This window comes from Dicentrarchus labrax, unplaced genomic scaffold, assembly GCF_905237075.1.
Source record: "Dicentrarchus labrax unplaced genomic scaffold, dlabrax2021, whole genome shotgun sequence".
Taxonomy (NCBI): domain Eukaryota; kingdom Metazoa; phylum Chordata; class Actinopteri; family Moronidae; genus Dicentrarchus; species Dicentrarchus labrax.
Genome location: NW_026136704.1, coordinates 9,421,212 through 9,445,475, shown reverse-complemented (window position 1 = coordinate 9,445,475; position 24,264 = coordinate 9,421,212). Strand labels below are relative to the sequence as shown.

At 42.1% G+C, this 24,264-nt stretch overlaps 1 protein-coding gene across 2 annotated transcripts; it reads right to left on the bottom strand.

The window, feature by feature from the left end:
• Positions 1-2,632: 2,632 nt before the first annotated feature.
• LOC127362138 (period circadian protein homolog 2) lies at positions 2,633-21,347 on the bottom strand. Of its 2 annotated transcripts, none has more exons than XM_051397512.1 (22): positions 21,180-21,347; positions 16,686-17,256; positions 14,954-15,046; positions 14,467-14,621; positions 14,001-14,122; positions 13,623-13,824; positions 11,780-11,831; positions 11,025-11,167; positions 10,754-10,832; positions 10,511-10,617; positions 10,212-10,365; positions 9,996-10,104; positions 9,631-9,910; positions 8,890-9,043; positions 8,656-8,792; positions 8,281-8,484; positions 7,912-8,157; positions 6,569-7,737; positions 6,212-6,434; positions 5,868-6,105; positions 5,548-5,698; positions 2,633-5,411 (listed from the first exon to the last, which is right to left on the bottom strand). In XM_051397512.1, the coding sequence occupies exons 2-22, from the start codon at positions 17,138-17,140 to the stop codon at positions 5,256-5,258; spliced, it is 4,629 nt and encodes a 1,542-aa protein (XP_051253472.1). In that variant the 5' UTR covers positions 17,141-17,256; positions 21,180-21,347; the 3' UTR covers positions 2,633-5,255. The 2 variants fall into 2 exon arrangements, with proteins under 2 accessions (XP_051253472.1, XP_051253473.1); XM_051397513.1 differs by having other exon boundaries at positions 8,890-9,040.
• Between the last annotated feature and the right edge of the window lie 2,917 nt (positions 21,348-24,264).

The window sequence follows — 24,264 nt, the reverse complement described above, 5'->3', positions numbered from 1 at the left end:
ATGGATTTATGTTGCTCACTACAAATAAATGATCATGGCTCTTTGATGTTTTGGGATTAGTTCACACCTAATAGATCATCATTTCTATGTGAATTAACACAATGTTCCTCATACATTCATCGAATCAACCAATTAGATGGATTCCTCTCACATAAAAGCTTTGTTCAGGGCTTTACATTTGCTCAGCCTCTTTGATATAACTTCATATTTCTATGAGAATAAACCCAATGGCATTCATGACACATTTACAGACAGTGAGTGGGTCCTCTGCTTAGGGTATTTTTAAAGAAAAACTTCAAAATGTGATGGAAAACATATTCAGATCCTTTACCTAAATAAAAGTATCTCTAGTTCAATGTAACTGTTTCTATATCAGAGAGTGTTGTAATAGAGGTGTATTTATAAATCCTATAGACCAAGTGCATAATTTATTTCAACTTGACATGAAGGTGGTGCACACACCTACACATCTGATCTTGGATGGATGCATCCCTGATGAAACGAGGAGTTCTCTTAATCTGCTGTCCCCTAATGTCCCCAGCAGTTCCTAGTTTAACATTCAAATATGGGACATCTGTCTTTTACTGGAACTATTACTTCTTCAGGCGTTCTACTTTTGGTCTTTTGTAGATTACAGCCAAACCCTGGTTCAGACAGAGTAAATTAAATTACAGTATACAATGTCCATAAACATATGCTTAGTCCCCAAACACACCAGCCATTGTAATTTTGGACCGCTTTGTAGTTTGAAACCCTATAGTGTACGTTCCAATATATGAAAGGAAGCAGGTGGGTGGATGGGTGTGGATGTTGATTTTAAGGACCCTCTGCCAAATTAAATTACAGTCACACCCCATTCTGTCTGGTCGAACCAACACACCACTGAACTGAAACCGCGAATAAAGCCATAACTTTTATAAAAAATCAAAAAATGTAGCCAAAACATTACAATCAAATATAATTAGAAATTCCTATTATTACAGGAAATAGGCCACCACCTTTAGGATATTATATAACATTTAGTGTTTTTGTTAGACTATATGTACAAACCAGAGTTCATGACTCTGGGAATACTTCCCACCATCAAAACCCTGCATGTCAGCACAATCTAACTGACAGATGACGGGCTGACCACATTACCAGATTTAGCTTTAGAGGGGGAAAAAATCAGACAGGAGGACTTTTTCCAAATGCATCAGCTGTGGGTTTGTGAGCGTGCATATGAATTCTGAGGTTAAAGGTCAGTGCAGTGCAACAGTTGGCGTGAGAGCAATTCAACGGCGGAGGCGAGCATATGGTACTGAAACACATCCCCGGGGGAACCCTGCCATCCTTGGGCGCTTCTCAACTGTCTTTGACTGTGAGAGAACAATCACTTCCTATTGGGCAGCAGCGGCTTATATGTGCTGTGTGCAAGACACACTACACTTTGGACTGACATAGAGCTAAAATAGATTAATGGATTTATTTTCTTTGCAAGAAAATGTATATTCATTTGAAGTGAATTGAATTAAAAGAAAATGCATTTTGATAACTTTCTATCTATTGTAGTCCCCTTCCCCTCAAAAATATATATTTATTATTGTTCCTACACTGTTTGAATGTTGTATGTGCAGAGTTTGACACAAGAAGGATGTTTTCACATTCATCTGCTGAAAGTGGAAAGTTTCTCTGTGCTCATTGAAAATTTTAAGTTTTTAAGGACATAAGAGCATGATTTTCAGACATTTGTGAAGTCAATCCTGGTCCAGTATGCAACTTATACAGTGTGATGTAGAAACTTGAGAATGGACTTTACAGTGAAGTAGGAGACATCTTGTGTCCAGCAGGAACATTTACATAATCATAGATTCTGGTATTTTAATGAGGTAGAAGCAGTAGATGCCTTTTTAAAGGTTTCAACGTGGAAATTAAACTTTATTGTGTAAAACATATCGGACACACATTACTGTTCCAAGTAGATTATTTATGTCGGATATTTAAGTTATTTTTTATGCTATAATGTGACATATTTGATGGTTCCAGGTTCTCAAATGTGAGAATTTGCTTTGGTCTTACAATATGATGAATATGACACCTGAAGATGTCATCTGGTTTTCTAGGATATTGTGATCTGTATTTTAAATGTTTGTCCGATATTCTATAAATTAAACAATCCATTAATTGATGAAATAATCAATAGATAATTTTCAGCCCATTTATCACTAGTCTTACGAACATTAGCAACCCGTCTGGTATCAGAAACCTTTCCACATGATTCATATCCTTTGACCTGTCTTACAAAAGAATGGTTTCATTTAATTTATGGCATTGTGTGTAAGAGGGCAGGCAAGTCTGCATGGTCATCAGGTGGTCACCCTACCCTCCAACAATGGAGATATAGCCATCATCACAAAGCATGTTAGCCAGTGGCCAGGCTTTACACTGCCATCCGCCTGTCAAAGACATGGCTCTAATGCAGTGAAGCTAACCAGCCCAGTAAGCTGGTCTAGGTGGGCTAACTAATATGCTAAGCTAATCAGCATATACATGTTACTAATACTATTATAATTTATTTCCCCATCATTGTTTGTAGTGTATGACCTTACTCTGCTCAGCAATGTGCAAGAAAACCACTCATCAGAGTCACAGGTTATATTTCTGTAGTTTTATTACAACATCATTTCCATATCTCAAACAAACACATCTTATCTACACAAATGCACAGAACTGTGCTAGTTTCATACCATAGACTCATACAGTGGCAAGGAAACAAATTTACATGACTTGACATGACTGTACGCAGCATTGTGTGCCTGTACCGCGTGTATGCATTTACAGCTCAGGGTGCTACCAACGGCCCACCAGTGTGTAATCATTTAAAAATGGATTCCCTCTATAACAAAGGTAAGGCTTCAGCACTAGCGCAGCATCATTCTCTGGCTTACTTTCAGCATTCAGAACAGCTTATTTCCACATGAATTAACAACATTCTTCCATTCTTAATAGTTTATACACAGGTGAGCATTGGAGGCCCCCCTCGAGATATTTTGCACAGAAAAGAGACAAAAGGTGGTGACAGGTGGCTGTCCTCTTTGTGCACACATTCATTCAGAGAGACAGAAAGCAGACAGAGACTCTCTGTACAAACCCATCATTCACCGGAATCACTTAAGTATCTGACCACTCTGTCCATTGCGTTTGCCCACATGTGTACACATGCTATGTTCTGCTTAGAGTAACATGACCTGGGATTCATTAGAGGTAGGGTCCGTCCCCAATGACACTCAAAAGCCATTACTTTTGTCAAACAAATAAAATAAAATATGCAAGAGAAAAAATAGAAAAATAGAACAATAACAAGTGAACGAGAAATTAAAAAAGAAAGAAAGAAAGAAAGAAAACCATGAAAACAAACTAAGTCAGTGAGGTGCTCTTGGTCCAGTCCGTGTTACATTCACAACAGTTTCTCTGCTGTAGCACCAGGGTTGTTCCCAGTTCTCGTGCTGTTCACCTCGACTGCATGGAGCCAATGTGGATCACAGTTTTCTTAATACTTTATGTTAGATGACGAGGGGCTTGCATGGTTGCTGATGCATACATGTCACCATTTCCTGTGTAACCCAGGGCCCTTTAGAAGGTCACTGAGGCAACATGGTCCCCGTATTTGCTACAATTGTAATGCTGTTTACCAATCAAAATCTATATTTCAGTGCTGATGCCAAAACATATTTGACCCAAAGCCTTTACATTACTCAATGATCTGTGCTGCAGAGATGTATGACTTACAGTCTTTCTGGTGGTGCCTGAAAAATGTTTTGTAAAAAATAAAAAGTGTATTTATATTTTTTGATCCAGAAAAATACATGTGAGAAAACGAGCAGAGGAAATGTCTCAGAAGTGGAGAGAATATATTTTTGCATAAAGTATAAATAGTACTGGTTTGTTCTAAAAACGACATTTTGTAGTAGAGACGCACCATACTGACACAAAAATAATATTACTCAACAGTTTTTGCAATATTCTGCCATGTACCTCGATATAGTTTCTTAAAAAAAAAGAAAACAAAATGTGCCATTTTAAGATACAAATTGGATGTCAAAAGGAACTTGTTAGTTTGTATAACTACGATCCTTTCAACCTCTGCTTTTCACGTAGCAATTCTGATGTTGACCTTTTTACATAAGCAAAAATATTTCAGCAGCTTCTTAATCTGTGATGATGTCTGCTTCTTCATAGCACCCGTGCTGTTTTAAGTTCGGCAGATGCCTACAACACTTTGAGGTTAATCTGTGAAATGGACAAGCTACCTCCAGTTACTCAGACACTTGAAATTTCCTGTTGAGTTAATTGTCAACGCCTGTAAACTGTTCATATACAAGTACTGAGCTGAATGGATTTGGCTTTAGCTTAAAAAATTCTATTCTAGATACATTATCTGGTAGAAAATAAATAAGATACTTAGTTAAATGATCATCTTGCACTACGTATCAGATTGTCACTGTTGTAGAAAGTTACGATCCGCCTTCCGTTGGCTGTAGAGTCAGGTTCTACCACTGCTGTAGGCGATAAACACTCATCCATGATGCAAAAGCAGGAGTTCCTGTCCCTGCCCTTTGACTGGGACTACATCATCCTATGAGCACCACATCGATTCTAAAAAGTTCCTAGTGGGCAAAAACAAAAAGAATCCTGGGGTTTGAAGGACTTGAATGGCAAAAACAAGAAAACATAATGTCTGGTACTATTTAAACAGCAATGCTGGGCTGCTTGTTAATAACATCTTTAAATAGTTTAATTACAATTATTTTGTCAATATATATATATATTTTTTTTTCATCAAATATATTAATATGTCCACTATTAACTCTTTCAGAATTGTAAATCCTCGCGTTGCTGTAAATCTCTCTGACAAAGCAGATGTGAAAACAGTTAAATAAAAATATATTTGGGAGGCCAAAGGTCACCAACCACACAGGCTGGGTCCAGGTCATTTCTGTGAGAGTGCTGGCAACTTCAGCGGCAGTCCTCCGCACAGCACACACACACACACACACACACACACACACACACACACACACACACACACACACACACACACACACACACACACACACACACACAGTGAGCGGCACACATATTCATATTCATTGACTGGCAACAGAGTTCTGCTTGAGTTCATGTGTGTTTGTCTCACATCCACATTGTGTGTGCGTGTGTGTGCATCATGAGGGTCCATGGCTGGTCAAGTGTGTCCCCCTGCTGGCCATGTGTGTTCACGAGCCAGTGTCTGGTTGAGGCTGAGACTCCTCTGATTGGTTCTGGGCGTTCTGGCTCTCTTGGCGCAACTCCTCGCCCATCTCGCCCATGTCCATGTCTGGCAGGTCCTCCTCGATGTGGGTTGCTGCTGCATCCTCACAGTACACACACTCCTAAACACATACACAAAACCAATGTTAAATATATATAAATGAGACTTTCTGCCAGTGAGAATTGATGACATTAATGTGTAAATCTTCTTATAAATCTTAATATGTTGTTGCAAACAGATTTTTGACTGATCCTGACCTTCACATTGATAGCAGCAGGTAGACCTCCCCTCCTCATCCAGGGGTGTTCCTCCACTAGTTCTCGTCGCTGGTCAGACGAAAAGTGAGGCTGGCTCTTCTGCATCTGTCTCAGCCTCTCCTTATCATCTCGCAGAACCTTCTGAATGTCCCTGAGGGTCAGCAAACACACACATTACAGTTTACCGACAAGCTTATACATATAATGGTTCACTGCAAGTGTGGAAAAAACAGAAAGAACTTTTAAGCAATCAATCACGAATAAATACACATCATGAAAAAAATAATAAAAAAATATATAAAATAAAATCAGTGGCTTACCTGGACGGCATTTGATATGTCATCATGACCTTGTCGTCAGCATTGGCCATGAGCAGCCAGAGGGGCTCCTGGAGAACGTATTTAATGAAATGCTCTCCCTCCCCTTGGGTTGAGACCTTGGTCTGTGACCGACCGCCTTCAGAGTCTCCTTCGCTTCTCGTCTTGGCTTTGGCCTTGGCCTTGGGGTCATGTTCCAGGGAGTCAATACTGCCAAAGTATTTGCTGGTGTTGCTGCTCCCTATGCACAATTTAAAACAAAATAGTCTTCAACACATGTACTTTTTATAGGAAATACTGAATTTTACTTTACAGGACCTGTCAAGCCTGGGTGTTCATCTACTGACCTGTTCTACTGCCTGAAGCTCCACTAGCTGATGTACCACAGCCTGAGCCCGATCCTGACCCCGATCCAGAGCCCGATCCAGAGCCCGATCCTGAGCCCATGGAGCCAGAGGTCGCTGATCCGGTGCCGGAGTGGGAGTCCTCCTGCTCTTGCAGCAGGATGTCAAGCAAGTCGCAGGACGAGGAATTACCGTCGCTGTGAGCCCCATCTCCTGGAGACTCCACCTGAAACACAAGGCAGCAAACCATCAGAGATAAACCCTCACACTTCAGTGACATGCCGTGACAGGCTTTACATGGAGGTGTTAGTGTGTAGCTACTGAAGCTTTTATAAGACAGGATTCTGATGTGTCTCTCACCTGTATGTGGTTTTCAGTCTTGGTGGTGCCTCCGTTCTTCTCCCCTGATGCTGCAGCTGTACTGTTGCCAGCAGAAGGCGCTGTGCTGTCCTGCCGTTCCACTGAGCGCTGTCCCTCCTCCATGCTCAGCAGATTGAGCTGCAGGGGCGAGCTGCACCGCGACTCAAACAGCGGTGGCGACGTGGTGGGCTCCCTCGCTCCAGAGGCTGGGGTGGAGGAGCGTGATGCTGCACCCTCTCGGCCTAGGGCTTTGGGGGGCTCGGTGGCTAGGCTGTAAGGGAAGGGCTGAGCTGGATATGGTGCTTGAGCCACAAACTGAGTCTGCACTGGGAAAGAAGGCTGGGCAGCGAAGGGCTGCTGGGTAGTGTAGGCAGTCTGAGGGGCCTGGAAAGACTGCTGGGTAGTGTAGGGGGTCTGAGGGGCCTGGAAAGGCTGCTGGGTAGTGTAGGGGGTCTGAGCAGCCTGGAAAGGCTGCTGGGTAGTGTAAGTGGTTTGAGCAGACTGGAAAGGCTGCTGGGTGGTATAGGGGGTCTGAGCCGTTTGGAACGGCTGCTGGGGGGCAAAGGCAGTCTGCACGGGAAACGGCTGTTGGCTGGTGTAGGGGGCTTGTGTTTGCATGGTGTAGGCTGGTTGTGGGGGCTGAAACGGCTGCTGAGTAGTGTATGCAGGTTGTGTCTGGGTCTGCTCAGGGAAAAACGCAGGTCTAGGAGCAGCCCCCAGCTGCCCTATCTGACCTAACTGTCCTATTTGGGGGAAGAGGTAATTGGGTAACACCAGAGCCACCACAGGTGTAACAATGGGTGCAGGAAATGGAGTGGCAGTAGGAGGGGCTTGGGTACTCTGCCCCTCTCCAAAGCCTGTGGAAAGGGAGGGGTCAGGGTGGGGGGCCTGAGAGGGGGCAGCAGGTGCAGGGGGGTAGAGTGGGTAGGCAGGCACCATAGCTGGGTAAGAGACGTTAAAAGCTGACTGGGATGCTTCTGACGGGGACCACGAGGTTTGGTTGAGACCCTGGAGAGGGGGGCGGGGTTTGCGGTGTGATACAGCGCTGTCTGACGAATCAGGATGCTTCATCCGTGACTTCTTGGACTTCCTATTGCGAATGCCCTTCTTGGCAGTAGTCTCAGGCCTGGTGGTGCCCTGTTTGGCTGCACCTCGTGGTCCAGATGATTCTGAGATGGAGAAGACAGACAGTTGTTTTTCAGAGATGGCAGAAAAATTCACAGCTGTTGAACTAGAAACTGGCCTCACCAGCAAAGAACTAGGAACTTGCCTGCCTATATACAAATATAGAATTGGGTACTGTGTGAAACCTTCAATTTGGAGATACAAAGGCATGTGGTTACCTTTAGCGTTGGCTGACCCTCTCTGCTTGTGCAGGTATGTGTAACAGTCCTTCTGGAAAGACCTGGCGTTGCGGAGCTCTCGGCAGCGGGTGAGGAATGCCTGCTCTTCCTTTTGAGTGTGTGCAGCCAGCACCTGTTTGGTCAGTCCTAGCCGCTTGTAGGCCTCCTTTTCCTGGCTGGGCGGAGACACCACGCTGATGGGCAGAGCCGGGGGTGCGGGGCTCTCTGCCACGTCCTCAATAATCTCTGCAGAACAAATTGGAGCCATCAGCATCAGTCAAACAGCACTTATTATCTAGCTGTTGGATGGATACACATTTGGTTGTGTTTGTTTGCCTGAATCACTTATATCAAAGAATGGACACTCACCAGACTCGGGCTGAGGCTTCTTGTCTCCCACATGGACGATTGTGCTGCTGTAGCTGCACTGGGAGGTGATGGACACCACACTCTCAGCCTTGCTGGGCAGGGTGAGGGGTGCCAGGGGTCCTCCCACCACAGCAGCTGCCCTAGATGGCTTCTTTGGTGCTTTCATGTTTGACAGGCCTGGCTGGGCGGCAAGCATCAAAGAGTCTGGACGGGGAAAGAGAAATCCACTGTTAGCTCCAAGCTGTAGATGATTACAGTCTGACTGCTATCAGTAAAGTGGGTGAACTGAGTGATTGCAAGCAACAATGAAAATGAACAACAAGGGAGGGGGTCTGAAATTATAGATGGTGTGTGACTTGTATGATGTGTACATGCCTGGGTTTGTATCTTGAGGCACTTGCATGCCATCGTCTGAGCCCTTCTTGTCATCATCAGAGTTGGAGGAGGTGGTGTTGGAGGAGAACTGGTACTTTCTCTTCACTGTGACGGGGATGTTACAACTCTCCAGGTACCTGAGAAACATAAACGGAATTGATCAGAAAGTGCTCACTTCACACATGTCGTCATCATGATCATCATCGTTCACTGAACACAAACACCAACCCTTACCTGATGACGCTGTCGAGGCAGCTGATCTGCTGGTAGGAGTGGACAGTCTGGTCTTTGCAGGGGAAGTCTTCCACGCTGTCTGCAGTACTGTCTCTGACCTGCAGAGGGGGCGGCGAGTCCTTCAGACGTACTGCTGGACTCTTCTGAGCTGCTGCTGGAGAGGAATGAATGAGAAAATGTCAGAAATACCCCCACACACACACACACAAAGACTGGCAGGTAAACACACAAAGCTAAACACAAAATATAAAATATGTATCAATTTTGTTTGATTCTGATTCTTGTGGCATTGTAGTACTACTGTATGTACTATATGTGCAGTAGTTACCTTTTTGTTTGATGTTTTATGCACTTGATGTATTTAATTGAATTATTGCACCAATAATATAATAATAAATCGTCACATTTGTAATTAGTGGCTTTCACTATTTTAAATAAGGGAATGACAGAATGGGTCTATCTATCTACCTGTCTTTTAAATGTTTTTGGGGAGCAACTTTTTAGAATTTTGTTTATGTCTTTGAGGGAAATGTGCATGAAAAACATTTTCTACCACTGTGACATGCCACTTGTCACTAATGCTTCAAAGACTGAGTGTGGTTATTTGCACTGACAGATGTTTGACAGATGATGATGTTTGTGTATAGTTCACGGTTAAGAGTTTCATCCCCTGAAATATCAGCCTTACAATAAATGTATTCACAGAAAGGTGCCTGTTTGGTGATATCAAACTGAACTCACTGTCAGTGGTCTTCCTTTGCTCAGGCTTCAATGGCGACGGTGAGGCCGAAGGGGAAGGGGAGTGCAGGCAGACCTGGGAATCCTGGTTCTTCAGCATGTGGACCCCTTTACAAATCTCCTGGAATGTCCTGGGAGGCTTGGCTTTGCCCGTCTCCTCCGCCGTCTTCCCTGCAGTGACGTTCCCGTTGCTCTCGCTGGACGAGCTGATGCCCACCAGCTGCTCATGGGAACCGTTGCTGCCGTGGCTGCCATAACCGCTGGAACCTACGTTGTGGATTGGCTAAGGAGAGAAAAGGTTGTTACAGAAACTGACAAATGCCTGTATGAAAATGTGTATATACAACTGTGTCTGTGTGGCTACATACTTGGAGTAGCAGCCTGTGGATCTGTTCACTGATTTCCTGGATGTCTGAGTCCATGATCTTCCCTCCATGGAAAGCTGGTGCTGCAAAAACATCTTCATTCACGGGACCCCTGAAAAACACACACACGACTGTCATCTAGCATGTTCAAAGTGAAATATATCCCAACATATCACTGCTGATGAACCTGAACTAAAACAATGCATTGGGTGCACTCACATGCGGACTTTGTGCCTGCCAATGACAAAGGAGACCTTGCGGCTCCAGGGGTTGACGAAGCTGGACCAGCTGGTGTCGATGGTGATGTACTCGCCATTTCTTGCGCAGAAACGGATCGAGGAGTGATCGAACGGCTGACCGGCATACTGCAGAACTGTGGGCAACAAAGGACATTTATTAAAACCTGATAAACAGGGATGGAACACAACTGAGCTGTTTTCTATTTGCCCATCTTTAACTGGTAAACAATGAATGTGTGAAACCTGGAATGAAATCAAGTCAATGAAAGGGGTTCTTACTCTTGCGATGCACAGCCAGCATCAAGGGTCGGTCACTTGGGTGCAGATTGAGGAGCACAGGGGTTCCAATCAGGTCCTGCGGGAGGTAACCTAACAGAGGAACAGCCCTGATGGAGAAACAACAACAATAACAACGTGTTTAATACAATTAAAAACACATCAACTATCAAAATAGTTAAAAGCGATTTATTTAGCAGTTTACAACTGATCGATTAATCGACTCATTGTTGCAGCTCCACTGACCTCTCATCCACATCCTGGAACACACAGTTTGGTGTGTGTGTGGTAGTGAAGATACGCTTGTCAGGAGGGATTCTGGGTGCTGTGGAGAGAGAGAGGAAGGGAAAAAAAATGAATTGGCCAGTAAGACAAGCAAATGGTGATCATTTAACATGAACAGTTTTATTTAATGTTTGTACTATCCATCTAAACCCCAAAAGACTGTGTGTTATATGACTGAGTGAGGCAATGCAGTAATGAACACAACAAATGTGACTATGGTTGCAGGTCTCACCTTCGTATCCAGAGTGCACCCTCTCAGCCAGCAGGAGGCAGCAGAACTGTTCCTCAGCCAGCTCAGCATCCTGGACTTTCATCAGGTAGGGAGTCATACGGAAAGGATAGTACTGGAGATCCCCTTCGCGCTCCTTACCACCACTGCAACACAAACACACACACCATTAAAATACTGTTTTATAGTATTGGAGTATTAACTAAAGAAGCTTTCAAAAATACATTTGAGTTTGCCCTTTATTTGTACCATTCTTAAAAAGAATCAACAATCTGTGTATGTGTATTGACCTCTTCACTGTCTGACACATCAGCGCCTGTAAGCTGTAACCTTTTGTAATTGTTATAATATATTATTAGGTAATTAAGGCTAATGAAAATTTTGAATTGGTTTAAGTCCTCCTTTTTTAAAGATTGCATACACTTAAATAAAATTATATTTTTTTGTAGTGAATAGTTAAAAGGATCTTGCACACGAACACTGCACTTAAAATAAACTGCAGCTGTAAATGTCTTTATTTCTGAAAGGTTTCTAATTAACCATGTACTCTAATAAAATATTAATATTTATTAATATTAAACTGTGGCTGTAACACTCCATCTGGTCACTAGATGGAGAAACAGTTTAAAAGCTCACAGCTGCTGACTTCCTCCCTCCTCTCAGTCACACTCTCTCTTGCTCACCAACCCTGTGCTGAGTCAGAGCTTGTTTGAGCAGGAAACTATGGATCAGAGAAGCTGCCGGCCACTGGCACTCACCTGATGCGGCAAAAGAAGGATTTCTCCTGCATGCACTCCGTGGGAGACGACTCTGAATAAGAGACACGAAGAAGGTGGGATGAATATATCACCAGATTGACTACTTCCAAGAGAGCCATCTGTTAGTCATCTATATTCAACACACTGTTCACGGGACCTGAAATGTCTGTCTTTCTTCCAAAAAGGGAAGAGGTAAAAAAGCAAGGGAGAGTTTTCTACAATTATGAAACTGAAGTTTGAAGATTCATTGTAGTTAAAATACTCTGAAAAAGTGTGTTAATATAAAAATACAGCTGCTTAACCATGACTTAAACAGCTTGATTACCCAGTGATCCCTGCAGAGCAACAATGTTTTCACATCACTGGACTGATAGCAGCTCCCAAATCCCCAAGTGACCACAAGCTGTTTAAGTGAGACTATAGAAAGACAACAGTGGCTAAAGTGGATTGACAGTGGAATACTATTATAGGAAGAGTGCAAGACCCCAACCAGCTTGAAAACAGACTGAAAGATTACATAATCTAATGCAGGTGTACATTTGTTTTTGAGTTGATATTTGCATGCAACGGCTCCATAATTGACAATAGACACAAACCAATACCTCTAAGACAGTGTCAACAATAATTGAAGATTTTAAGCCTCAGAGAAGTTGGATTTATTGCAGAGCATCTGCAGAGGTTTACATTATGAGATTTGCAGGTGTGACTTAGAGCTTCTGACTGTACCAACACCAATACCATCATGTCTTCAGCAAATATGTAGCAGGTGTGCGAGTGGGTGTGCATTCATTAATATGTGATTGAGCATGTTAATGAAATATGTGCTATGTGTGTATGAGCATGTGTGTGTGGGTGTGGGTCATGTGAAGGAAATAGATGCTTGTGTGTGTGCAGGTGACTGGGGTCGTGTTTCGAGCGGGTTCTCCACGTGCCCTTTCTTGGTGATGGAAATGTACGACGCATTCCCACTAGTGTTAATATCATTAACGAAAAGCATGAATATGTTCGTCAACAACCTTTATTTCCACAACTAAGACGAGACGATGAAGAGAACAATTTTACTAAAAGCGAATTAAAGTTAAAAGTTAAGTCTAGGCTTTATTTACAGTAGAATAGTTCCATAGCCCTTTGCAATGGGTAACTGAAGCCATTATATCTTCAAAGCCACCAGACTCCTTTGACAAAGACAGTAATTTTCCCTCATAGAACGCAGGAGTTGCTTGTCCACTGCAGCCTTGATCAGTTAGTCTGTTTGCGTTATTGTGTGAGTTGGGTGTTTTAAAGGCATAGTTCTGACCCGAACTAAGGTGTTAACTAACCAATCGTGGCAGTGGTAGAGCAGCAACTCCTGCATTCTGCAAAGTAAAATTACAGTTTTTCTCAAAGGAGTCTGGTGGATTTGAAGACAGATGATTCTGATTTGTGTGAATTTATTTCTCCACATGTGCATTTAGTTGTTACGGGTTGATTACAGCTTCACCTACTCTGAAGATATATGCACTGGGAGATGCTTTATTGTGAGAAGTTATAGTTAAAGTTAAAAGGGAAGTTAGGTAACAGTATAAGAAGTGACAAAGTCCCTTTGGGCAGGAAGATGTGACGGATGAGTGGGTTAATTCTGGGAGACTGGTTTGAATCCGCTGTGTAAAATTTTATATTCATACTGGCATTTAACTGAAAGATTTGGATGTGGTTTTAGGCTCCAAAGTGATGATAGGCTATTATTTGCATATTGTAGAGGAAAAATAATTCACAATTGTAAATCCCAGTGTGAACTGGTCTAAATCTGAATTTTCAATCCTCAAATATTCATTCAAGGTTTAAGCTAAGAGACAGCTGGTACCTGCTCCGGTGCACATGCTCCATGAGGGCAGGCGGTAGGGCGTGGTGAAGCTGTAGAACACACTGACGTCCTGAGGCGTGAGGAACTCCACGAACTTGGCATTGTTAAACACTTCCCGCTTGCAGTTCAAGATGGATGCCGCCTGGTCCGAGATGTAAACAATCTTCCCCGTGATGAGTGAGACGGCTACAGCAAATATATCCTGCCGGTGAAAAGATACAGAAAAATATTAACAAATCAGTGAGTTAGGCATCTTTGCATTTCAATATGTTCTATCACTGAAGCTGTATCCTCTCTTATGTAACTGCACTTTTGCAATATACTTTTTGGCTGTTCCTTTTTTCCCCTCATTGCAGGGTTAAAATCAGAGGTACTTACAGTGTTTTTGAGGGTGTATTCGGAGGTGATGCTGTTGATTTCCTCGATGGTGTAGGAAGATACATCAAACCCTGGTGGCTGACTGTCATTAATCATCAGCATCTGGTAGTATTCCTCATTGGCTGCAAAACAAAGAGAGGATGGATCAATGCACATATCACTTCACACAGTGATCACACTGTGGGCAGTGGAGATACTTTTCTGAGCATCATGTTTTATCTCATAACCATAAGAGATTTTTTTGGTAATTGTTTTTCATGCAATATTCACACTCAAAATCAGAGAATATGTTTCAGAGTCTATGTCCCAGATCGGTCCAAATTCTACAAGATTTTTAATTATCTAAGGAAAATGTCACTTTCTTCACCAATGTAACAGTCGTCAACATCGCTGATGTACAATAAACAGCGAAGTGAATACACAAATGAGCATGCATGAAAAAAGTGCCAATGGAAGCAAGTCTTACCTTTCACCTGTTTGACACATCGCAGCGCATATTTCAGCGTGTTGACAGTACTGGACTTGCCCTTGCTCCTCTTTTCCGACGGCAAGTGCATCTTCAGCTCCTTTAGGGTCTTGAACAGCTCCTTCTGTGTCTTAGCTTTGGCTGACTGTTCGCTGCTGCAGGGCGAGCATGAGACAGATACACGTGCATCAAAATGACAAGGTCTCACCAGTGCTGTCACACTATGAGGAGCACAGGAGGGGGTGGCTACCAGTATGTAAGGGGTTGTGGTATGAGGGGATTGATTGGCAATGGGATGTTTTGGAGTTTGAGAACTTTCTACTGTTGCATACAAATATAAAACTCCTACTGCCGACACATTTTACATCTAAGGAGGAATAAAACAAGTAAACTTCTACTGGCTCAAGTGTATCAAATGGTAAGCGTTGCATCTCCATTAAAACCGAATTATGAAAGGTAAGATGTAAGATGTAAGATGTAGACTAACCTGCAGCCGCTGGTTGAAGGGTTGTCCTGCTCGGAGCTCACCAGACTGAAGGCATTGGAGCTGCTTGGCGGTGAGGGGCTGTGAGAGTTTGAGCTGCAACCACAGACAACATATCATGTTATTGAAGGTGTACTGTAAAGGCCACTAAACAGAGCATTATGACAGGGCAGTTAGAGTGGCAAAACAAAACGTAAGATAATAAGTCAATAACACCAAGTCCTTCACCCACTTAATTTATTTAGTGGGTGAAGGACTTGGTGTTATTGACAGGGCTTGTACTGCTTTTTAAGAGTGAAATCCAAGCACTTTTCAAGGTTTAAGGTACCTAAACCTAAAATTTTTAGACTCTCAAAACCTTTATCACCTAAACTGACAAGGAGACAACAAACAAATATGATGATGAGATCTTTTGCTTTCTAAAATGAAAAGATTTTTCAAGGAGTGTATTTGAATTCAAGCATTTTCCAAACCTTGAACAACATCTGTATCTCCTGTACAAATGAGTCAACAAACAGTGGCACAATTCAAGACGAGGACCAGGTGGTGCACCGCTATAAACTCTACTACTTCTACTTTTCCCAAGAATAAAATCTTGTTTTTTTAATTGTTGTTTAAGTTACCTCTCACTTAAAGGTGAACATAGCCTCAAGATGGTACTGTAGCTCTAATGGGAGCATTAAGGCTGTTATATACTCGCCATTCCTGACCTGTAGCGCGACATTTGGCATCTACATTTTAATTAAACAATTTACTGAACCAGGTGGCCTACTGGTGGTCTTACTTGTGAAATTCAAGTTCCTCAGGTGCGTGTTGAAGTGAACTCATTCTATCGGCACATTCCTATGCTTAACATAATCAGCCGTTGAGTAAGCAATACACTAGCTCAGTACTGTACAGCAGGGTCAGCACAGGACAACTCTGGCAATGTTTGTGTAGCAGTTCACGAATAAAGCACAAATACATATGGAAGTACATCTACAATCTGATACAATCCCATACAAGCCCCTGAATTTATCTTTGACATTGTGCTGAACTGTTGAATATAGACTCATTTTTGAGTAGTTGGTGGTGTTGTGCTGTACTGGACTGCATGTTGAAAAGTATTTCCTCCACCCCTTGGATGTAAATGGAGGTGGAGGAAACACTAGAGCTTGGTTATGTAACAGCCGGCCTACAGTAGATGCGCTGCTTTCTTCAGACAAGAGATGAAGACGATAGACAGATGTAGTGCAGCATGTTATTGAAAGCCTGGCATCTCAAAATTACATATGGACTATCAACAATGACTGCCACAGCTATTTAGAATTTAAAAAAAAATTAATTATTATCTCTGAGGAGCTAGCATAGTGTTATTTGAGTATGCCTTATTACCTTATGACACCACAGAATCGGAAATTTGTAGACAATTAACCTGCTTAATTAAAGAGCCTGTGTCGTACAATGTTTCCTTTTGAAGGCAATAACAAGTTATTACTAAACAAGTCATTTCTAAATGGAACTGTGCCAACAGTCATTGTCTTCTACACTGTCTCATAATTTGAAATAGAATACCCACAGCTGTCCTCAGTCCGAGACAGTCGCTGCTAGACTACAACAATGACTCAGAGCTACAATGACTCATGCAGGAGAAAATGGCCCTTCCATTACATTTAATGAACCTTACTTCCGTGACCTAGATGGTCCACTCAAAAACTTGATTTAGAATGATTCAGTGCATTTGATGTGTCCTCACCTCTTGTTGCTCCCCGAAGACTCCATGAGAGCGGAATCCTTGCAATTGCCATTTGAGCTGCCCACAGATTCATTGCCATGGGACTCATTGCCATGCGACTCGTTTCCATGGGATTCTGTCCCGCTCCCACTCGAGCCGCTGCCGCCCATCTCTACATCCTCGTGTAAGGGTGGCCGTGGCCGCTTCCTGTCATCGTGTGGGGAGCCCGGCGAGGCCGGATGCTCATGGCTGCTGTCGCTCCCCTCGGAGGCCAATCCTAACTCGGCATCCAGTTCCACCCCATCCCGCCCGCCACAACCCTCATCGTAGCTGCTAGCCATGCGGTGAAGTTGGCTAATGGAGGCACAGGGAGAGGGCACCTCTTCCTCCACCTGGAAGCCTACCCTTTCGCGTTTACGTTCACGCCCGTCCAGGGTTGAGTACAGGTAGTGCTTTGGATCACTGTCCTCAGACATGGGACGGACCAAAGGGCAAAAGATGGGAGATTAAGTTACCTTCCACATGGCAATGCCATCAAGTGCTTGGCAGTGGGACGCAAATGGAGTTGATGCCTCAGGAGTGGGGATGCAATCTAAAGGAGAAAAATAAACCACAGGTGAAATTACTCAGTCAGACAAACCTTTACAATACAGGGTACTCCTATAGATCAATAGTAAACACAGTACTAAAATAAGAAGCAATCAATGGGGATTAGACGCAACGATCCATCAAAAATACAGCAGTACACTTAGATCTGATCAGCCAATGTAGCCTTGGATCTCAGCGTTTTCAAAAGTCAGTGAGAAACAAAAGGGCACAGCTGCACAGATAAAGTGATCTTGTTGTTACACACACACACACACACACACACACACACACACACACCAAAGCTGCTGCCATCCATCCTTCAAATGGTCTGCACAGTAAATAGGCCGCCGTTTGCCCTTTCGGTGTGGATTTAAGCCCCAGACCAATGTGATCCAGTTCAATTTTTCAAAAGAGCTTTTTCACATGAAAGGTGAGTCTATACAGATGAAAGCCCAGCTCTGAACACACAGCACAAACAAAACCTTTAACCTCAAACAAACCATCAGGACTAATTTGGATGGTGCAAAGACAAAATGCTTTGAAATAATTTTTCATTCATGATGTGTCGACCTGGCTCTTCACAAATTAACTAATAAAAGGGCAAGAGGAAAAACTGACAACAAATCTTTGGGGAGAAAATGGCTCCTGCTTACAAATTACCGCATTATCATTAATGCCCAGGATACAGATACCACATAAACAGATATGTTGGTGCATTGTAATGTTCACTTAAGTCTAAATCAAATAAATATTGCATTATGTAACACAGTGCTGTGCCCCTGAATCGACAACATATAAAAACGTTTCCCTTGAATGCTAACATCAGTAGTTACACAAGCCACCTTAAACTTGCAAACTCTGTTATAGTAACATGAATCCACATTGTAAATACAGGTTGGATTTCACTTGTTTATAGCAAACCACAAATAGGACTATTGACAAGCATCCAGGGGTGTAAAAATCTCACCCTAATGTGGTAAAAATACAAAAGCAACAGGTTTCATCAGCTCATACTCCGCCTACACCCCACACAGCAGAGCAGCAGGAGCTATTTGTGACTGTTAAAGCCATAATAGGAAATACTGGCAACAGGTACTGAAGCCAAATCCAAAATATTTCATTGTTTTGCTGCCATCCAAGATCAGGTTGCAGCTATTTATGTAAGAGTGCAAATTCAGCAGCATGTCTATTCTTCACTCTTTACATAAGCACTTTTTACATAACTTGTCGGAGTTTTAGTTTTCATGTTTTAAACATCTACAAAAACCTAGCAGACTTTCCAACCACCCACAGATCCTCTGCCACCAGGAAATGACCCACTCCCGAGTTTAACTGAGGCAGTAGCCAAGCTGCTGAGGGGACTTTCTATTGGCTGCAGCAAAAGACCAATCACAAAAGAGCAAGGAGTGACAACAGGTTAGAATGGTGTCAGCTAATCAGTGGGGAGTTTTAATCATGTCAACAGAATCACAGGCTTATTATTTCCTCTGGCAAAGAGAAAAAGATCAAACTTCCAAGAATGGATTGTTTAAGCTTATGACACAGTACTCCATCATATGAACAATAAGCCAGCAAGTTAACTGTTAACACTGTTAACTGTATGCAGCGCGCTATTAAGTAGGGCTGTACGATGTGGTAAAAACATAATCTTGCGATTTTTTTGAAAGACAATATATTATGTGGGAATGATCATGTTTGAATCACAAATTAAATGAATACAAAAAACAATTAGAATCATGGTGATGAGAAATTGTTAGGGATGTGTACTTAACAAACATGTCTTCTTAAATCTGGAGAAGAGAAGTTTGTAGACCAGGGCACCTCTGCAGCACTACAGTGCTTCATTATAATGCTGCTTTGTCACACATTTTATCTTCATCAAAACATTCCAGTGATTGCAATTTGTATATTGCACTTAGCCATATTGGGATTTCGATAATATTTCGAATCAACAGTAAATGCAACGAAACATTAAATAAAGGGTTGTTAACCCAAACACAAAATACATCAAGGTCCACAACATAAAGAAGTTTGCCATCATTTTTCACATAACAATCCTGTACTTTCATTAAACTATTTAACACTTTGTACTTCAAAACTTGAGCAGTAAAAACAAATCAAACATCCCAATAATAAAATATTTGAAAGAACATACGCTTACCAGAGACCCTTTTCCTCAATGAACAATACTTATCAGACCAGCAGGCAACGTTATACAACTGCTGAATTACAACTAGTTCACAAAATCGTCAAAACTGTCCGAGCTACGTGTGAACAACCTCTCAAAACAAAGCAGAGGAATGACATAATGAAACTGAACTCCCTCTCCTTCCAGCTCAGCCCTGTTTCAGCCAGAGCACTGATACACCCAACACACTAGCACAGATCTCAGGCATTATACAACGCTGCTCCAGTCACATGGATTTGGCTATAGTGCAACACAAAGCCGTGGTAGCCTTGTTTCATAAAACCACATGCTTACTTACACTTGCATCCAACTACAGTACTTCTGAAGTGCATTCTTGAATGAAATTTGAGACAGAAGTTACATGAGCATAGTTAAAGATAGGATATAAACTCTTGCTAATGCTTTACATAATGCAGTTAATCACGGGGCAAAACATTAGGCAAGAGTTATTGTAAGAGAATGGGATAACCGGAAAAGGTATAATTAGGGGTAATTAGTATTTTCATCCTCAGGCCTACTCAAGTATGTCATTAAAATGACACAATCGCAGTGAGTTACATCACAGTATCTGCCACTATACTACACAATGAACACAAGCTGTCACATTCATCCTATATTCTGAGATTCATGACAAGAGTAATGACATATTAGTGAAACTGCAATAACAATAATACTATCTAATAGAATGACACCTAAGCTTTTGCAGTAGTGCTGTGACACAAAATATCTTCTTTGCAGCTTTATCAATGCTGCCAAGAGTTAACCACCCCTTTATATTAAAGGAAAACTCCCAGCTGCCACCTGTGTGGTCATATGAAGGAGACACATTTGCCATAATTTGGAGTAAAAATTAGTTCAGGGACTACCTGTGGGTCATCTGATAAATGATCCATATCCAGATCATATTGAACTTACCAGCAATGTTATGTGATTATTATGTCGACCTAATATTCACAGGTACAGGGCGGCAGGGACAAACTGTTTTCCATCTGTGTGTGTGTGTGTGTGTGTGTGTATGTGTGAACAATAAGCCTCTAAGAGGACCTTGTTTAGTAGTAAGATAGAAATAAACCGTAGCTAGTTTGGAAATACTAATCCATTCATTTTTAAATAACGTCCACCCACTTACATTTGACATTACTCTGCCTGATATATTGAAATAGAACAATTTCTCAGGTAATACACGTTCAAATGAGGCTATGCAGTGTTACCAATGCATTATCTGAGTCCAACCAACAGAAACTGAAAACCGCCTAACAGGTCATTTAAAACGTCAATGATTAAATGACAACGCCTGTTATGTTTCATACATAGAAAAGCTTACAGCATATAGGTTGAATCTGAGAAAATGGAATAAAACATATTTCTGTAATGGGAACAAGCATCCCTTCCCCCATCTAACTCCCATTGACCTGCTATACAAAATCCACACACACGTTGACCTGCAATCCACTGCACGGTACACTGACACAGTTATGTAAAAGTGACGATATCGTTCAAAATCCGAAACGAAATAGCAGCCGCTTGCCCAAAGACGGCCAATTTGACAATATCCGACATTTTCCTTTCTCTACAAATGAACAGAAATGCTCGAACCCGGGATTTTAGCTTATAAAATGTACAATAAGTAGAGCGATCAGAATTTTCGCGCATGCGCGCATTCGCTTCAGTTATGCAACTTTTTTTTAACTTGGTTATTCATTCTTACAACTAAAAAGTACAAATGAAGGAAAACCAACCTGTGCTGCCGTGATAAAGAATCGCCTCTCCGGTCGTCCTCGGTGTCGAGTGAAAGCAAAACGGAGCAGTGAGTAAAACATTCAGTTAAACATCCAGCATTCCTCAATGGGAGACGAGATTCAGACGGGTTGACACAGTAGTCGACGGACCCTCCCCGGCTCACTCCGGCTCTGGTCAGCTGGCAAATCAGCGAGCTCTGCCCGCGACCTCAATTCAGACTCCTCCCCGAGCGCTTCTCAATTGGCTGAAAATTACGGGTTTCCATGGAGAATGTGACGGAATTGCAGTAGTGCGAGATCATTGGTCCAGAGCGCTGTCCGTCGTTTTATATAAACAACTCGTCCACCGCACGTGGAATCCCATGTTGTATTTATCGTGCGGCGTGAGACTGGGGTAGTTACGTTTACGCCAAAGTGAAAACACCGTATCGAGTGCTGAAATTACATAAATGCAAAAGTCTGTGGAGGAAACAACAAGGAAACCACGAACCACATAAAACATCCGGCAAACATACGTTTAGTTTGTCTCGGTTCTGTTGTAGGCTACGTGACACAAAAAAGGTGTGTAAGCTATCGTAAATGAAATGTTACAACTCTAGTGAGTTAGGTGATGGGTCCCAAGTTGTTGCATACGTAGCAATTTAAATACACTCTACAACGTTTAAAACACGTTCAGTGCATGGAGAGAGTGTCTCGAGTGGGGCAAAGTACATCGTTGGCGGTATGGACAGACATGTTTTTCCATAGTTACCTGCGATACATGTGTTATTTTGCACTGCAGTGGTGCTGCCTTTGTTCGAGGAAGCGAATAAATAAAATATCTGCCACGCTGTGGACGATTACTTAACAGAGGGAAATAAGCAGCCTGTTTGATTTCCTGAATGTACACTACGCAAGGCTCTGTTCTCTCCCTCTTTGGTAGAAGGGTGAGGGTATTGTTCATGGAGAAAGGGTTAATCCTCTTCTTACTCCAGACTAAGACCTTTTTTAAATGAATGAATGAATGGGACTGAGACTGGAGAACACACATTATAATATTATTTTCACATGCTGGCATGGGAGCCACAACGCCATATTTTCTCTTCTCAAGCCAGAAATCTGGACTCTGGCTCTCTGATTACGGTAAGTGCCAGTTTCAAGTGGAAATCACACCCTCCCTCCCCACGGAGGTGAGGTGGCACCCTAACAACACATCCTACAGTCTGCCTCATGGTGCTCAGCCTCCACTCACCAGAACATGTGAGAACCAAGTCTCTCACATCCATCCTACTTAAGTTGGCTTGTGTGATACAACACTGAGAGCCTCATAGGCGACTGTATGAGGCAATACTGTTTTTCCCAACAATGCTTAAAGGAAGAGGTGCAAACTTGCTATGGATGTAAGTAAGTGTGGGTGGAGAGTCAGTGTGTGTATGGGGATCTGACTTTGACAGTAAAATGAGATGGATTCACATATCCATATATCAGCAGCCTCTCTTTTAGCCACACACACACACACACACACAGACACACACACACACAAACAAACACAAACACACACTTTTCCTGTGATGAATGGGAGATCCTACAGGTGGGTGGAATTCCCTAAACAACAGTGAGTCATGATGTGGGTGGCTTTATCTGTAAATCCCAGGAGCTTTGACTGACAGTCATGAATATCATGATTATCTAACCACACATCACCTACATTTAAAGTGTGTTATCATATGTTACCATGTATGGATTAAGCTGTTCTGCATCATGGAGCTCAGCATACTGAAGAAGGCCCATGGGAGTTGAATGGAGGTCACTGGATAATATATTTCACACATATACAGAAGGGCTAAAGATATAAGTCAGTATTAAAAAAATCATTACCTAATTAAAAAATATATGTATTTGTAATTAACAAATTAATATATGTATTTGTTAATCAGTTGAAAACATTTTTCATGATATACATGAACATTTTTCTTCAAGGCTGGAAACACAATTTCCGTGAAATAGCAGATCCTTAGCAATAAAACATCCGAGTAAAAAGCCCTTCATTCAAAATCCTGTCGAGGTAAAAGTACAGAAATATTACTAGAAAAATGTACTTAAGGATCCAAGGAAAAGTAGCCTTTAAACAGGAAATGCAATCTCCCAATGCAAATAGCATTTTACCGTTGAAATAAAACCATCAGAGAAGTTTAGAGAAACTAGTAATGATGTGAGATACATGTAGGTGGGAAATCAGTGGGGATCAGTTTTATTAATTTATTTATTAATAGTGTACTATAATAACGCTCCATTTGCCGAACAGAGGATTTATTAACTTAATAAATCCTCTGTAATGTCTATTTCTTGGCCTTGGTATACAGTAGGTATAATAATGTCAGCACTATTTGGCTTTAGGTACAACTGCGTAGGTGTGATTCTGACTGTTCATATCAAAATGCGACCATATAAAACCCAGCATGTATTGTATGAAAGTAGGCCATCATCAAATATGTGTAAGCTAAGGCTAAGGGAGTGGAAAGTAGTGTCACAGATGCGTCACTGAAACAGAGCACAGCTAGTTAACTGCTCTGTCCTCAAACACCTGTGTGTTGGCTGCAGCCGTCATTTATATTCATGAATGTCAGTCAGGAACCATCAGCCACCTGTTTCATTCAGTGATGTCAGGGGGGGAGATGTGTGTGGAGGGAGCACAAGGTAAGGAAATCACCAGTTTATGTCATCTATAGAAACTCGGGATGACCTAAGAGATTTTCTGAGGCAGATTCAGATGTTGAGCATATTCTCACACACATCCATGTTAACTATGTTTACTGTTGTTTTTCTGCACTGCCCTAAAAAAGCCTTTTATTTCATTATTTTTCATTTGATATTGTATATCCTTTGTTTACATCCACCACTGTGTCTGCACACATGAACAGCCCCTCTACCAGGTTACTGAATTACGTAACCGCAGTGAACAACAACACACATACAGCAGATGATTCACACTGAGCAACGATTGTGGCTTTAAGTAATAGAGAACCAATAAATGATAACTGCTGAAGAGAGAGACTTTAACATTCTCCACAGAGTGAAAAGAAATACAGTTCCTGAGTCACATAAA

Coding starts and splice junctions, on each gene's coding strand:
- LOC127362138 (XM_051397512.1), bottom strand. CDS start 17,140: ATGTCTGAGGACAGTGATCCAAAGCACTACCTGTACTCAACCCTGGAC. Junction 15,047..16,685: donor TCTTCGGGGAGCAACAAGAG/GTGAGGACACAT, acceptor CTGTGGTTGCAG/CTCAAACTCTCACAGCCCCT. Junction 10,833..11,024: donor GGTGCACTCTGGATACGAAG/GTGAGACCTGCA, acceptor CTCTCTCCACAG/CACCCAGAATCCCTCCTGAC.